We start from the raw sequence: 17,304 nt of genomic DNA on the forward strand, positions 1-17,304 counted from the left end.
GTCTAGATACCAATTTCCTCTCTGTGCATTCAATAGAAACCTAGCCGGCTGAAAGCTAGCCTAGTTTAGCACAAAAGAATGGAAGCGGATACGGACCAGCTAGCCTCTCCCAGAGTTTTAAGCTGACCGCTTTTGGCCAGCAGCTAGGCTAGCTGGTCTGTATCCTCTTCCCTTCATTTGTGCTAAACTAGGCTAGCCTGCAGCTGGATAGCTTTCTACTGAATGCACACAGGGGAAATTGGTATCTATTTTCTTGTCTAACTCTGGAGAAGGTGGTAAGCACATTTCCCATAATGTTGGCACGTTCCTTTAACACCACAGACCCTGGTTAAATATTGGTTATTGACCCAGGTCCATTTCGTGTTGTGGAGGGCAATTTACGTAATATTATTGCATCATCACATCCCAAATGGGTTTTTTTGCATTTGAAAGACATGGCAGAGATTTCTAGACTAATTTCTGTTGAGATATCAGCTGCTTATAAAAATTAGCTGGAAAGAATATACAGAAATTTGATTAATAATACATGCTGAATGCAAAGTCACATATGTGTTATTCCTGTGTAACTGCACTGGTGTAAAGGAGGTATACGCCTGCATGTTATATGACATTATTATAATCATACTGTGCTGTTCTTTGATCCACAGAGGAAAGAAAGAAGACCAAACAGAACTACCAGGAATCTGTGCAGAATGTGGCCACTGTTCGCCAGCAAGCAGCAGTGAGTTATTAGCTGTGTTTCAGTCCCCTCTGTTGTTTCACATAGAGCGGATAATGACAACAACTTGGCTGTTCTTGGTGTATCGCTGCGGTGGCCCTTTTCAAAGCATATGATTTTCATAAATATGCCCACACAATATTCCTGCTTCACACAAAATCACACAGACTAATGTCTTTCATCACATGACCTGTTTATATAAAAGGGGCCTTGATACATTATATATTGTTTCATTTCTATAATTTCATTGAGCTGTATTTGTAACTTCCTGGAATAATATACATCACAATGATCTTAACTCACTAAATATCAAGCCAAATGAATTTGGACACGACTGTTTGTAGTAGTAGAGTCATCTTCATTGGGGAAAGTCTGGGGGTGTTGCATATGTGGATTTGATGGTGGTTTTTGTTGTGGATCTATTGTGATGTTTCTTCTTGACCTGTAAAGCCCATGGGGGCTATACAAATACATTTGATTTGGTTTAAGATTGGCTATAATAAGTTTACCATGGTTCTCCAAGGTCGTGAAGAAGTTGGACAGATTTAATATAATGTTAACATAGTGACAATTGGTTGGCAGTAACGGTATAGATCAGGGTATATTTGTTATCTTATAGTAATAATAAAAAATGCTTTAGGAGCAGTACTGTGGTTCCAAGTGGTCTGCCGTACAATCTGCCCATTTCACATTCTAATTGATCTCTCTCTCTCTAAGTTAGCTAACTATAATAATACAGCGTGCCTGCATGATAACTGTAATTTACTCATCATTAGTAGCAACACTTGTAAAACTGCTTGAAAAAGTACAGACTCCAGGCCGAGATGGAGATTGTGAAAATTATGACAGACACTCGTTTCCGAAACAAAACGCCATGTGCAGTGAATAGAAAATATTGTTGCATCGTCTGATATGACAATGGAGCCAAGTAAACACTATGTACTATGTTTGTTTGCACTGTATGTTTGTAATTTTCTTTTTAGTAGCCAATAATGGGCCAACTTTTTGGCATCTCTTTTTCCACAAACTAGTGTGTTTTATATTTGAATGCAGCGCGCAGTTCACTAGCTTTGTGTGTTACGTTTGTAAATGTGAAAAAGCCTAAAAGTAGCCTTCTGCCAGTACATCCGGTAGAGTGTCTACCTTCTGCCAGTACATCTGGTAGTGTCTACCTTCTGCCAGTACATCTGGTAGAGTGTCTACCTTCTGCCAGTACATCTGGTAGAGTGTCTACCTTCTGCCAGTACATCTGGTAGTGTCTACCTTCTGCCAGTACATCCGGTAGAGTGTCTACCTTCTGCCAGTACATCTGGTAGAGTGTCTACCTTCTGCCAGTACATCTGGTAGAGTGTCTACCTTCTGCCAGTACATCCGGTAGAGTGTCTACCTTCTGCCAGTACATCCGGTAGAGTGTCTACCTTCTGCCAGTACATCTGGTAGAGTGTCTACCTTCTGCCAGTACATCTGGTAGAGTGTCTACCTTCTGCCAGTACATCTGGTAGAGTGTCTACCTTCTGCCAGTACATCTGGTAGTGTCTACCTTCTGCCAGTACATCCGGTAGAGTGTCTACCTTCTGCCAGTACATCTGGTAGAGTGTCTACCTTGCCTAAATCTCTACATTGGCACGGATTTCTACCGGTATACCGGTTCAATCGTTATCCCGCCCCAACTGTAGTTTGCAGGGTTTAAACCCCAATTTTTTTAATCGCAGTCTACTGGTCTCAAGAAATCTATGCCACAGTTTTAAGATCTGTGAGAAATGAGAATTGTGTGTTTCTGTGTTGCATAGTAAAACTACCGTCCCTAAACTTAATTTTCCTGAGGCTAAGGAGAAAATTCTTCTATTGGCTGAAATGGCACTGTGTAATAGAAGGACGGGCGGCCTCCCTGTCTCACCATCCTCTCTCTCTCCCTGCCAACGGGTCATGCTCCCATCTGTCTTTCAGTCTGATTGGCTGAGGTGGGAGTTGATGAATAGCGAAGCATTCATTCAGATATTTTTTACCACAAAATACAATTGCCACACTCCTATGTTGTACTCATACCTTGTCATTACTGAACATCATTTTGTTTTGAATTCCATCAGCAGTCTGCAAAAGCGGGAGGGAAGAAACGAGAAAGGATTCCCAGCGAGGTCGGAGAGTCGACTCCCAAAGCCACCAAGAAACTCCTGAAATCTGCAGCCACTCCGCAGAGTCCCCAGGGAGAGGACCCTGCTGCCCAGCCCGAGTTCCAGCCTTTTGACTACAGCCAATCAGACTTCAAAGTCTTTGCTGGTATGCACATTATCTTCTTATTCTTTTCAAATCAGTTTAGGCAAATAAGTACGTCATGCACAGTTATGATCTACATTTGGTTTATTGAAGGCAATGCAAATTAATCTGACTCCTTTTTTGTTTTTCTAGGGGCCAAACCAAAGGATGGTACACAATTTGATCCAGACAGGCAAGGCTATGAACCCAGGAAAAAGGTATTTTGAATAACTCTCTCCCTTCTATGTTAAGTTATTTTATAAGCCGTCTATACCAGATTTGTATTTTATAGCCCTCTTTAGATGTAGACAAACAGTCCAGCAGGTACAGGTTCACTGGCAGTGCAGATCCCTGGAGCAGGTACAGGTTCACTGGCAGTGCAGAGCCCTGGAGCAGGTACAGGTTCACTGGCAGTGCAGAGCCCTGGAGCAGGTACAGGTTCACTGGCAGTGCAGAGCCCTGGAGCAGGTACAGGTTCACTGGCAGTGCAGAGCCCTGGAGCAGGTACAGGTTCACTGGCAGTGCAGAGCCCTGGAGCAGGTACAGGTTCACTGGCAGTGCAGAGCCCTGGAGCAGGTACAGGTTCGCTGGCAGTGCAGAGCCCTGGAGCAGGTACAGGTTCGCTGGCAGTGCAGAGCCCTGGAGCAGGTACAGGTTCACTGGCAGTGCAGAGCCCTGGAGCAGGTACCGGTTCACTGGCAGTGCAGAGCCCTGGAGCAGGTACAGGTTCACTGGCAGTGCAGAGCCCTGGAGCAGGTACCGGTTCACTGGCAGTGCAGAGCCCTGGAGCAGGTACAGGTTCACTGGCAGTGCAGAGCCCTGGAGCAGGTACAGGTTCACTGGCAGTGCAGAGCCCTGGAGCAGGTACCGGTTCACTGGCAGTGCAGAGCCCTGGAGCAGGTACAGGTTCACTGGCAGTGCAGAGCCCTGGAGCAGGTACAGGTTCACTGGCAGTGCAGAGCCCTGGACCAGGTACAGGTTCACTGGCAGTGCAGAGCCCTGGAGCAGGTACAGGTTCACTGGCAGTGCAGAGCCCTGGAGCAGGTACCGGTTCACTGGCAGTGCAGAGCCCCAGAGCAGGTACAGGTTCACTGGCAGTGCAGAGCCCTGGAGCAGGTACAGGTTCACTGGCAGTGCAGAGCCCTGGAGCAGGTACAGGTTCACTGGCAGTGCAGAGCCCTGGAGCAGGTACAGGTTCACTGGCAGTGCAGAGCCCTGGAGCAGCCACCCTCCACTTACAAGACCAAATCTGGAAAACACCATCCTGTCTGTGCTGGGGGTTTGAAACCAGCAACCTTTTGGTTATGTCTTGATGTCTCTCCATCTAGGCCGTCTGCCACTGCCAAGAATTGACCATTTAGCAGAGATGGATCATAAAACGGTTTCACAATTTTGATTTGATATATATCTTTTTTTTTTATTGATCTTTTTCCTCCGATTTTCTCCCATCCCAATGTTAGTCGTTATGCCAATTCCCAATCCCCTTCCTGGTCGCTGCGCACTTACCCCCCACAGTCGGTCTGGGAGAGTGGAGGCTATCACGTGCTTCCTCCGACACACGTCTAGCCAATCAACTGCTTCTTTTCACCTGGCAGCGCGGACTCTCACTGAGAGCGTGTAACGTGTGGAAGGATCACACTACCGCCCTTAGACCCTATCCGCGCTTAGCAGGCGCCCCGACGAACTGTAGGAGTCGCTGTTTACAACGACCTGGACCCACCCCGCCAGCTTCTCCCACCCTCTAATACTGCCAATTGTATTAGTGTGAACGGCCAGCCAAGCTGGTGACAACCCCGGAGCTGTGAGCTGGATTCGAACAGTCGAATCCAGCGTCTCCGGGGTTGGTGACGAACGCAATCTCCGCTACGCCACCTGACCGCCCTTTGATTTGATATTCTAATCATTTGCATTATTCTGTCCATACAGAAGAACCCAAAGGGACAAAAGAACACGTTCAGCGCGGCAAACCGAAGTATGTCCTACGTTGCTGGAAGATCTGAACGGTGAGGGGAATCAATCAAATATAACCACATTCCAGTTAGTATACTAAATCAGAATCGGAAGTAAGTTTGCACATACATGGAATTTGTCTTGGTCTTTTGGTGCATCAACATTAACGGTAAAATAAAATTGAATATATAAACTAAATAAAAATACAATAGAATATATTATAGGACAGGGATGTACAATTGTACAGGATTGTAGTAGGGTATATAGCTACACTAAATTAGAATAAAGATACAGTGCAATTGTTCAGTATTGTGCAAAAAAAAATAGAAAATCCAGGAAGGGTGTGTTAATGTAACACATTGTGACAGATACTTCATTCATATAGTTCATTGTTCATATAGTGTCTATGGGGAGAGGAGATGAGAGACGTGTCAGTGGGGGTCTTTATACATTAACATGAAATGGCTCCTTGGGTTAGATAGACTAATCTAGATAGATTTAGTAGACTAATGGACTTGTAATTTCCTGCAGCTGTGGTATTACTTAATTTAGTTTGCCTTGTATATTTAGCAACATTTCATTAAAGCGACTGTATTGCTTCTCTTCTTATCATTCACAGAGGATTCCGACAAGACTGGCCCAAAAGATAGACCACTCTTCTTTGGAGTAATTTTTTCCCCTCTTCCTTGATATCAAATTTAACTTTTAATTGATGATACTTTTACTTTTTGCCCCTAAAATGAAATTCAGTGTTTAGTTTCAGAATATTTAGTTTTTCCTTTTTGTGGAACGTTTCCCATAATGTAAATATCAGTTGGTGTGCAAAGGTATCTGTCTTTTACTTGGGCACATTGACCTAACCTGCTTATTAAAAATGATTTTAGAGGACAAATATTGTCGCCTACATTTCTTTTATCAAAATAAAAGCATTTTCACTTTTTAACATTCAGACGTTAATAAAAGATCAGGAGTAGTTCAGGTTCTGGCAATTGATCTTAAAGGGGAACTATCTTACTATTTCTTTCACTATTTGGGCAATTTTACACTTCCTGTGAGTCTATGGAACACATCTGTAAGTTAAAAAGAAAAAATTCATTGTTTTGTATTTCTAATCAAGTACTCTAGAGAGCAGCATTTTCTGCACTTCCAGATTCCAAGCTGTTTTTGGCTGGGCTCCACCCATGCGCTTTGGGTGACAGTCACCCACGGTCTGCACTGGCAGATAACTTTGGGGAGAGAGATAGAGAGGGAGAGTAATAAATTTCGCCGCGGGGGGGGCACAATGCATTGGTAGCTTGTTTCAAATGACAATATATACCCCTGTGAATATTATTGCACGGATCGGAATACGCGTGGGAGCGTGCCCTATGATATTTTGCAACAGGTTGACGTGACGCGAGTGCTGATACAGAGAGAAGGAGGGAGAGGAGAGATGCTCCGAGAGCGTGCGTGTTTCCAATCTCCACACACACGCAATCACGAGTGTGTCTAAATGCTCCGAGATGAGTCGTGCCCTATGAGAGCCTCTCTCCCTCTCTCTATCTGTCTCTCTCGCTCTCTTTTTCTCTCTTTTTGTGGAAGTGTCAGTGACAGGGAAACCGCTTTTGCATTATTTCCACTCGCTCCATTGTTGAGCGAATTGTTGATTGTGGGCGGTGGCTACAACCACAGAAGGAGCTGAGGTATGCAGTTCAGACTCCTGACACGTCACAGGTACGCTAAATTCAGGATGGCTTAGTTCACTGGGGGAGGACCTTGTCTCATCTGAACTGGAAGAATGTGCCAAAATTTGAATTTGAGACATTGTGTTGGTACAACCCCACATTGCTAGAAAACAATGCTAAACACTGGAAATGCTATTTAAAGTATTTTAAAAATGTATCTTGAGTAATATCTGGGACGACTTCACAGTGCGCATATATGATTAATCGAATGTGAATTAGGCTTAGGTTTTCCAAGTAAAAGTTGCTGATGGTTACCAAAGGCCTTCCAGACTGGTTATAGGTTTTCCATCATGTCTATCTTTTTTTTAAATACAGTATAGTTAAAGGTGCTATAGATAACATTCAGCCACTAGATGTCGCACTAGGGCACCAGCATGTAATTTATCCAATCCGTTGCATTCCACGTTGGGAAGTAGGGAGGGGATATATGCCTGCAATCTGTAAACAACATTAATTTTGGACCAGCACAAAAAAAATATGATAAATTAACACATTCTGTGCCACGCAGTTTGCCCATCTTATACTACTCTCTGCCAGTGCTGTAAGCCTATGGAGTCGCTCACCTTCTTTGCAGGGCTATAACTTACATTACTATGGCCCATTCAACATCGGGTATCTATCGTTCCGGATGTGGGAACATTATATTTTTCCATTCATACATTGTCGTGTTAGTACCGTCGTGAATATAAGTGTGTTTTTAGACTGTAGAGCAGTAATTCCTAGAACGCAAGTTATAGGCCCAAACGCATATTATACATAATCGATTGGCGTTTCGTTCCTATACACGCTATATAAAAAAATTCAAATGCATATGCTCGGTATACATTATGCTCCATCATGCGTAAGGGGGGGGGGGGGGTCGTTTATGATTCCTTGATTGTCAGTAACGGCTTTCCTTAGTACGACATCATACGTTGAGCAGATGGATTGCAATGAAATAAATGGACAAGCGAGCTGGAATTAACGTTAGATTCCTCTTACCTGTGGCTAATGCGTCTGTATGACACAATAAACGCAGAAAGCATTGATTCTTGCGTCTCGAAAGCGATCAAATGCACTCGAGTGTTTGTCTTGATCAACATAACAAGATAGCTCTGCCGGAGGATTTTCCCCGATGCACAGAGTGCCACATCCAATTTAGAGTGGAGTGCAACTCTCCCGAAATCCACCAGGCTGCGGTATTGAGGCGTTGAAATATCAGACAGGGTCCAGCTGGCTCCCGGAGCCTTCCTGGATGAATTATGAATGCCAATAGCTAAAAGGAAATAACGATCATAAAAACGAGTAAACTCGTTGGCGTTATTAGATTGGCGGGCAATAACGAGTAAACTAGTTTTTGGCGCAGGATGTGTTAATGGGGGGGGGGGGGGGGGGGGCAATACTTTTATTCCACACTTTTCTACAAGCTCTGTAGATGTATAAAAATGTTATCAACAGCACTTCTAAATATTGGATATATTTAGAATTTTCTCCACTGTCATCGCCCCAGAGTACTTGTATGTATGTTCTCTATATCCCTGGAGGTTCATGGTGTGTGGCCTATTTGGAAGTCCCATCACATGAAAAGGTTTGGGGACCCCTGTAGCACACGATAATGTATAATTTCCCAATAATGTAATAACTTGTGAAATTTAACACATTTGGCACTTAAATTGATCAACTTAACCAATAATGGAATAAAATGTCCTGACTGATATTGTAATACATGTTCTGCTGATATTTAACACCTTATTAGTTATTACATTATTGGGAATTCATTATATTTTCAGGTTGTAATCAACTACCTACCTCGACCTATAGTCTACCCATACAGTATATCTTTGTATGATGGCATGCACAATAATGCTGTATATACCATACATATATTTACTGCATATCTGTGAATATACCATTCTAATATCTAATATGCAGGTCTTATATAAATGCACCATTTACCACTTACATGCTAGCATACAGTTATACGGGTACCGTATATTATACCCATATATGATAGCATGTAAGTGGTAAATGGTGCATTTATATAACGCTTTTATCCAAAATACAATACAATTTGTTCCTCACATTTTACCCACTCACACACCGACGGCAGAGGCAACCATGCAAGGTGCCAACCTGCTCATCGGGAGCAATTAGGAGTTAAGTGTCTTGCTCAAGGACACTGTCCGGGAGGAGTGGGAATCAAACTGAGAACCTCCGGATTACCAGACGACTGCTCTACCTCCCGAGCCACTGTCGCCACTGTACAATAATGCTGTATATACCGTATATACTGTATATATTGTGGTGACCGCCGCGGTACGCCACTGAGAAGGGGATGTCGCGATGCAAGAATCTGGCTCCGCGTCATCCGCAGAGAGGGGAATCCCGGAAGTGGCAGCAGGTGGCACCCGCAACGCGTCACACTCCAAGGAGGAAATCCCGGCTGGCGAGACACTGCTGCCACATCACGGCTAAAGGCGAAGTGGCCGGGATATGGTGAGCGTGGCAAGACAGGTTGGCCGAAGGGAGGGTAGAGCAAGGAACGGGCGCTAAAAGAGCGTTTCCTCATTCCCCCCCTCCTGTAGTTATCAGTCATGGGTGGAGTGGAGGCATTTAGGTAGATGATTAGTACTGATGGAACACACACATGCGCAGCACTAGTCACACACACACACTTCACACACATGCCCGACACACCCACTAGCTGATTAGAACGGATAAGATACACCTGCGCATAATTAGTTGACACATCTCACGTGCACACACTGGTCCCACAAACTACATTAACACTAGGATAGAGAGTCAAGTGGAGCGAGTTGGAGTGGTTTGTTGAGAGTGCGAGATTGTTATTCAGAGGTGCGACAGTGAGAAGGAGTGGATAAAGCAGTATGTGTTCTTTGTGTATCGGACCCTGGACTGGCTGAGATTCTTCCTTGTGTACTGACCCTGGACTGGACGACGACCTTGAGTATTGAACAATCCCCTTTTCTGGCAACGAACCTCCTTTGTGTATCGACCCCCTGACTATCTGACCATTCGATTGCTATTCGTGTGCTTGTGGTGAGTGGGACATTTGGAGGTGCAGTCTGTTGGTCATTGTATTGTTTTCGCGTGTGTTTGATAATATTCTGTTATTTAAATAAAGAAAAGAGTCCGTGTGTGGAAATGGCAAGTTCTTGTGGGTTTTTGGACTGTGGCAAGCCTGAATTATATAAGGTTCGTGACAATATATATATATTGTGGCAGATATCATCCCTCGTCACTTGGTTACCTGGAGGAAGAGAGATACTATTGTCACAGGCGGAGGAGTTAATTGAGGAGTTGATTGGGACTGATGGGAATACACCTGTGCACCACGTGATCACCCACATCCTACACACACACAAGACACACAGCATAAAGCCCTAGGAGAGACAGAAGAGTTGAGGTGAGGAAGGAGCAGAGATCGTGGAGAGTGTTATATACGGAGTTTGTGATGTGAGAGGTAGTTGGAAGGAGAGGTTGGAGCGAGAAGGTTTTCGTGGTACTGGACCCTGGACTGGCTGAGATACCCCCTTGTGAAACTGACCCTGGACCGGACAACAAACCCTGACTATTGAACATTCGCTTTTTGTACGAGAGCCTGGAACGTGTTTTGACCCTGGACTGTAATTTGACTCTATTGCCCATCTGACCTGTACTGTTGATCAATAAATATCATTTGTTTATTGAAATTGTGCTTGTGTGGACATTGGAATTGTTTGTTTTGGTATGTGTCGAGCCTGGACACCACAAGGCTTGTCACAATATATATATATATATTTGTATCCACATATAATCCTTTTTACATACCTGTAGATAGATACTATATATCTGTACATATCCCTTACCTACTCTTACTAGTTATACCGCTGGCCTGTATGACTTCGCTCCGTCGAGACTGTGGTTACTTTTGTTAATATTTATAGTTTTTAGAGTTTTGTTCGTACCAACTGTTGGTGCATTTAATGTATATGACCGTCAGTCACTCATAGACATTGGATTACGGGAAACTTACCAACTGGATTACTCACTGGATCAGCTTTCCGAACCGCATCAATGGCCTGAAGAAATTCTCCGGAGATCAGGACCAGATCCTTTGTTCCTAGACCCCAGGAACAGAGGAACCAGACGGCGAGGGAAGAGGGCTGGGATCCGTAACAGGCTGAGATCCAGACGCCACCGTACACCACTGCCCAGTATATTGCTAGCCAATGTACAATCAATTGACAATAAACTGGATGACATCCGAGCAAGGATTCAATATCAAAGAGACGTTAGGGACTGCAACGTCCTCTGCTTCACCGAGACGTGGTTGACGCCGGACGTCCCAGACCACGCAATTCAACCGGCTGATCACTTCTTTATCCATCGCAAGGATCGGACATCAGCAGAGTCCGGTAAACAACGTGGAGGAGGTATTGCCTTCATGTTTAACAAAAATTGGAGCGATCCAACTAATGTGAAGGAATTATCCAACCACTGCTCCCCAGAACTGGAATATATAACCATCAAGTGTCGTCCTTTCTTCCTCCCGAGGGAGTTAACGGCGATCGTCCTGGTCGGAGTGTATATTCCACCGCAAGCCAGCAACAAGGTTGCGCTCTCCAGACTACACGACGAGGTAAATAGAATCCAAGTGGCGAATGTTAACGCCGCCATTTTAGTTCTGGGAGATTTCAATAGCGCCAATCTGAGAAAGGTATTGCCTGACTTCTATCAGCATGTGACTTGCAACACCAGAGGCGGTAACATCCTAGATCACTGTTACACGCAATTTAAAGGTGGCTACAAGGCTCATTCTGATAGTGGCTTTGGTAAGTCAGATCACGCATCCATCTTTCTTTCACCAAAGTACAGACAGAGAATTAAAAGTACTCCCGTAGTCTCGCGAGAGGTGCAGAAATGGGATGTGACGTCAGAGGAGACGATCCGGTCAGTGTTTCACCACACAGACTGGAATGTGTTCCGCGACACAGATAACATTAATGTCTACACGGAGACAGTGCTGGACTATGTTTGTACTAGGGTGAAAGAAACAATCCCCACTACCAAAATGAAAGTTTACCCAAATCAAAAACCCTGGGTAGACAAATCCGTCCGTGAAGCTCTGAGAGAGCGCACCAAAGCATACAACGACGGCCTAGAGGCAGGCAACATGAATGACCACAAGGTGGCGCGATACAACGTAAGGAGGACAGTGTCAGAGGCCAAACGACGCTACAGGGATAAAATTGAACTCCAGTTTGAACAAGCTGACTCTAGAGCTATGTGGCAGGGGCTCAAAACGATGACAGACTACAAAGGCGCCTCCCTCAAACTGAACAGTGACATCTCCTTAGCAAATGACCTCAATACCTTCTATGCGAGGTTTGATGCTGGTAATAACACCAGCTCACAAGCCTCGGCAATGGGGGGGGGGGGGGGTCGGCTGCTGATGGAGGCGCAGTGTTCAGGGTAACAGAGCATGAGGTGAGGCGGACCTTCAAAAAAGTGAATATCAGGAAGGCAGCAGGTCCAGACGGCATCCCCGGCCGCGTCCTAAAAGTCTGTGCCGACCAACTGGCCCCAGTATTCACTGACATATTTAACCTGTCCTTAGAACAGGCTGTCATCCCCACCTGCCTGAAGAAGTCCACTATTATCCCTGTACCCAAAAAATCCAAGCCTGCTTGCCTCAACGACTACCGCCCTGTAGCTCTCACCTCCATAGCCATGAAGTGCTTTGAGAAGCTAGTAAAGGGCTACATCTGCTCCTCCCTCCCCATCAACATGGACCCCCTGCAATTTGCATACCGCCCCAACAGGTCCACGGAGGACGCCATATCCCATGTGCTGCACACAGCAGCATCACACCTGGACAAGAGGCAGGGGAACTATGTGAGAATGCTATTCATCGACTACAGCTCGGCATTCAATACCATAGTCCCCTCCATACTCATAGCCAAGCTCAGGGACCTGGGCTTGGGCTATGACCTCTGCCAGTGGGTCTTGGACTTCCTGACTGGCAGACCCCAGGTGGTGAGAGCAGGCAACTGCACCTCCTCATCCATCACCCTCAACATAGGGGCCCCCCAGGGCTGTGTTCTGAGTCCCCTCCTCTACTCCCTGTACACACACGACTGTGTGGCTCAGCGGAGTAGCAATACAATCGTCAAATTTGCTGACGACACAGTGGTGGTGGGCCTGATCTCTGCCAATGACGAGAGGGCCTACCTGGAAGAGGTCAAGGTCCTGGCGGGATGGTGCCAGGAAAACAGCCTCTCCCTGAACGTCAGCAAAACAAAGGAGATGATTGTGGACTTCAGGAGGTCGGGGGTCAAGGACTACAGCCCCCTCAGCATCGACGGGGCACCGGTTGAGAGAGTCAACAGCTTTAAGTACCTCGGAGCCTACATATCCGAGGACTTGACATGGACCACACACATTAACAGTGTTGTGAAGAAGGCAAGACAACGCCTCTACTTCCTCAGGCGCCTAAGGAAGTTCCAAGTCAGCCAGAAGATCCTTAAGAACTTCTACTCATGTACAATAGAGAGCATCTTGACCGGCAACATCACCTCCTGGTTTGGGAATAGCACTGCACAAGACCAAAGCAGACTCCAAAGAGTGACACGTTCAGCCGAACGCACAATTGGAGGGGGGCTCCCCACCCTCCAGAACATTTACTACAAGCGTTGCAAGGGCAAGGCTAAGAGAATCATTAAAGACTCCAGTCACCCGAACAACTGCCTCTTTGAACTGCTGCGGTCAGGCAAGCGATACAGGAGTCTCAAGGCGAGCACAGAGACTCAGAAGAAGCTTCTATCCCCAGGCCATCAGGCTGCTAAACGAACAATGAATGAACACTACACAACAACAACCACCAAACGCACATAGCACACACATCCACACGCACACACTCACTTTAAACAAACACACTGTAGCACCCACTCCACACACTTATAGCACACACCCACTTTAAACAAACACACTGTAGCACCCACTCCCCACACTTTATATTTATGGATGAAGGATTGCACTACAACTCGTACACCTTACTGTAAATTGTACCTAAAATTGTACCTCATCCCATTTCTGCTTTGCACTAGATAGTACTGTACATTAGTACACTGCATAGTATTGTGTATTGTATATTATATGGTAACTCAGAACATTGTACATATGTCTATACCGAACACTGTGACCTCATTTTCTTCTTCTAAATTCATGCTATATTATGTTATTGATACTATCTTGTCTAGCACAGTCTCTGGAGCGTAACAGTAAGAAGCATTTTGTATGAAAGTATTCTGTACTTCTGTATGACAACTATTAAAGAACTTGAACTTGAACTTACTACCATAGGGTCTACCTTTATCACTGTATATAATAATACTATAACACTACATACATCTGATCACTCGGTAGTAGTACTCATTTATATATTTTGTATCCAGTTTAATCACCTGTACATTGTATATTTCAACTCGAAAGGTAACAGGTTTCCCTCATTTAGTCATGTCGAGTGTACATACAGAAATGAGCCCAAAAAAAGCATAAAATCACACGGCATATAAAATCATAAGGCAAAAAGCAAGGATATCAAATTAATTAAAACACGTACAACTTGATTGACAAAGGTTGGAGATCAAGGTTTTAAACTGCAACGGAGGGGATAAGCTTTAAGGACTGTTGGAGTTCATTCCATGAGCTAGGGGCATTATAACAAAATGCAGATTTACTCTGTTCATAGCAAACTCGGGGGACCTTAAAGGCCCACTTGCATGTTGTTTTTTTGTTCAATAAACAATGTGACTAGGCCAACGGTGACTTTCATGAAGAGGGGAAAAATAATTATCGAAATTGACCCAGTTTTAGCGTTTTTATCAAACATTTTGTCCGCCCAACCACAATCACCACGCACGTGGATATTTTAATCCATGGTTCATAACGTGCGTGTGTCATCTTAATGATGATGTCACACAAGGTACATGGCAGCAGGGGGTAGACCTTGAACACCTGCCTCCTCCCAAGGTCCGTCTCATCCCACATGTACAGCGAGTCAACTTCAGAGTTGCCTGCTACAAAAGAGCAGACCAGCCAATATTTGAGATGCCCAAACCCTATGATCAGGATATGGGCTGGGAGAAGATGATGGATGAGGGGGTGTTAGAGCCCTTCTGGATAATTGGACCCATCCTCCCTCCTTCTCTTGTTGAGGTACTGGCCCTGAAAGCGGAGTCAGAAGAGCAAGAAGCTCTTAATAAGGAAGCAGATTATGCAAAACATAAAGTGGATGAGGAGGATGGAGAGTACGAGTGTGATGAGGATGGAGATTGGAGAGATAGAGTTTGATGATCCCTTTGATGATGATTAGTAGTTTAGGCTTTAATGTTGTGCCAACAGAGAAGATTTACTGTAATAGTACTTTGTTTGAACCTTAACAAAACATATTTCACTGGATTTCAAATTGTATAGAAAAATTTGTTAATTTGTCTATGTAGGACGAATTAGTCTTTTCACATTAGTCTTCCACTTTTGGCCTTGTTTACACAAAATCTACAATATTTAAGGCATAACAGCATGATACAATCTTTATTAACATTGTATTTCCAATATTAACCTCAAATTGATCTCATCTGATGGACTACATTTGAGTAAAGTGGGAAAATAGAGATGTGATCTAAAAATGTTCTGCTTTTTTTGCTGAAATAGAATCAAGATGTTTGAATCTTAAAAATAACAATTTTACTGAATTCCTTGGGTCAATATTGTTTGGGGAAATGTTTTAATTTGTCTCTATATGTTGTTAACTTCAAAGGTTATGCTGTTTTAGGGCGGCTGGGTGGCGTAGCGGAGATTGCGCTCGTCACCAATGCAAGAGACTCCGGTCTTGAATCCCGGTGTCAGCATTGCTCTCGGCTTGGGCCAGTCGTCATACTATCTCATTTGGCAGAGGTAGCGGGTGGAAGTCGATGGGTGGGGATTGGACGTTGTGGACAGCGACTCCTACAGGTCGGTTGGGTGACGCCTGCACAGCAGAGACAGGAAGTATCGGGGGCAGCGTGAGCCTCCCACGCGTTACTCCTCGCCACTGAGAGTCTGCGCTGTCTGGTGAAAAGATGCGACAGGCTGCCTCCTCGTGTACCGGAGGGGACACGTGATGCAAGGCTTCTATCCTCACTACGACCGACCAGTGGGAGGCATAGTCTAGCAACGTCCAAGACAGGGGAGGGGAGAATTGGCAATACGAAATTGGGATGGGAGAAAAATTTTAAAATAAGGAGAAAAAGTGGATACAAATACAAATTATGCTGTTTTCTTTTTCAGGTTTTCGTTCAGGATAGGTGTAATAAAGGGTTAAAAATAAACCCCATGGGACATTATTTCAACCTGTTACCTGTTAAAATCTTAAAATAGACACTTCAAGGATTAAGAAAAAACAGGTGGCGAAAAAAAATCCAGACCATGTAGGTGGACCCAGGGGTGTAGCTCCAGATTCTGGGCCCCATGAAAGAATGTATTTGTAGGCCCCCAGTGAATGCGAGCGCGCGTAAGCGTGCAAGCAGAATTTTTTTGGACATTTTTTTATTGATGAAAATGCATAATATGGTTTTTACCTATACATTCGGATCAGCAGTTCAGCACCTGCACTGTTGGTGGGTGAGCCTAGTAAAGGATGTCGCATTGCGTTCATCTTCAATGAATGGACCAATGCAATAGTCTACCAAAGCCCCCCCTCTCTCTCTATATATCTCACACACACACACACACACACACACACACAAACACACACACACTTCAGAAACAAACATAGTATCAATGAGAGCATCAATAATACACCTGAGTGATGTCTTGTAAAAAAAATAAAAAAAATTGCCCCCCCCCCCCCAGTGCTGGGCCCTTGGAATCATCCTAAGCTACCCCCCCCCCCCAGCTACGCCCCTGGGTGGACCTATGTTTCCATCTAGACTAATAGGAGTGCGTCACCTTGTTTGTAGAGCTATAATACTATGGCCCATTTGACATCACCTATCTATCGTTCAACATGTGAAAAAGAATAAATGTTTCCATCCATACGTTCCCGTGTTATACCGTGGTGAATATAAGTATCGTTATAGCGTGGTCTGGGGTAATTCCCAAAAGGCTGAGTAATAGCCTTATATGTCAATTCTACTATAGACGTTGCCGTTTCTTGCCTGTACACGCTACTATTCCCAAATCTATGTCATAGGTATTATGTTTCATCATGAATGCATGAAAGGGGGGGGGGTCGTTTCTGAATATTTGATTGTCAGTAACGGCATTCGTATTGAACACTAAAAGTAAAAACGCTTATCAGCCCGATCGGTATAAAAGCATTGCAGGATCAAGCAAAAATGTACATCAGATAGTCCTTACCTGGGATCGGGAGTATTCCAAAAATTATATTCCAATTGTTTGATCGCCATCTGGTACATCCGATGTCCATTTGGTCCATGGCATAACCCACCACAACATATGGATCGGGGATATTTGACGGGAGAACCGCTCCACTCGGCCGACAAGGAAAAGTGAGACCGGAGACATTTGGCCGTTACACAGGCCAAGATACAAGGTTACAAAGGGTGCTCGATACCGCCATCTAGCTGGATACGGCCGGTATTGCACTTTGGCGATCTCAGACTCATTCCCTATGGT

At 44.6% G+C, this 17,304-nt stretch overlaps 1 protein-coding gene across 1 annotated transcript in view; it reads left to right on the plus strand.

The window, feature by feature from the left end:
- Window positions 1-5,813, plus strand: part of exosc10 (exosome component 10) — a 68,851-nt gene extending 63,038 nt beyond the window's left edge. The window contains exons 21-25 of the mRNA XM_084333842.1: window positions 648-721; window positions 2,806-2,995; window positions 3,125-3,189; window positions 4,898-4,974; window positions 5,541-5,813. Of these exons, the coding sequence (XP_084189968.1) occupies window positions 648-721; window positions 2,806-2,995; window positions 3,125-3,189; window positions 4,898-4,974; window positions 5,541-5,571 (437 nt within the window). The 3' untranslated portion in view covers window positions 5,572-5,813. The remainder of the gene's footprint in view (window positions 1-647; window positions 722-2,805; window positions 2,996-3,124; window positions 3,190-4,897; window positions 4,975-5,540) is intronic.
- Window positions 5,814-17,304: the final 11,491 nt, after the last annotated feature.

This window comes from Notolepis coatsorum (assembly GCF_963971535.1).
Source record: "Notolepis coatsorum genome assembly, chromosome: 17".
Taxonomy (NCBI): Eukaryota; Metazoa; Chordata; class Actinopteri; order Aulopiformes; family Paralepididae; genus Notolepis; species Notolepis coatsorum.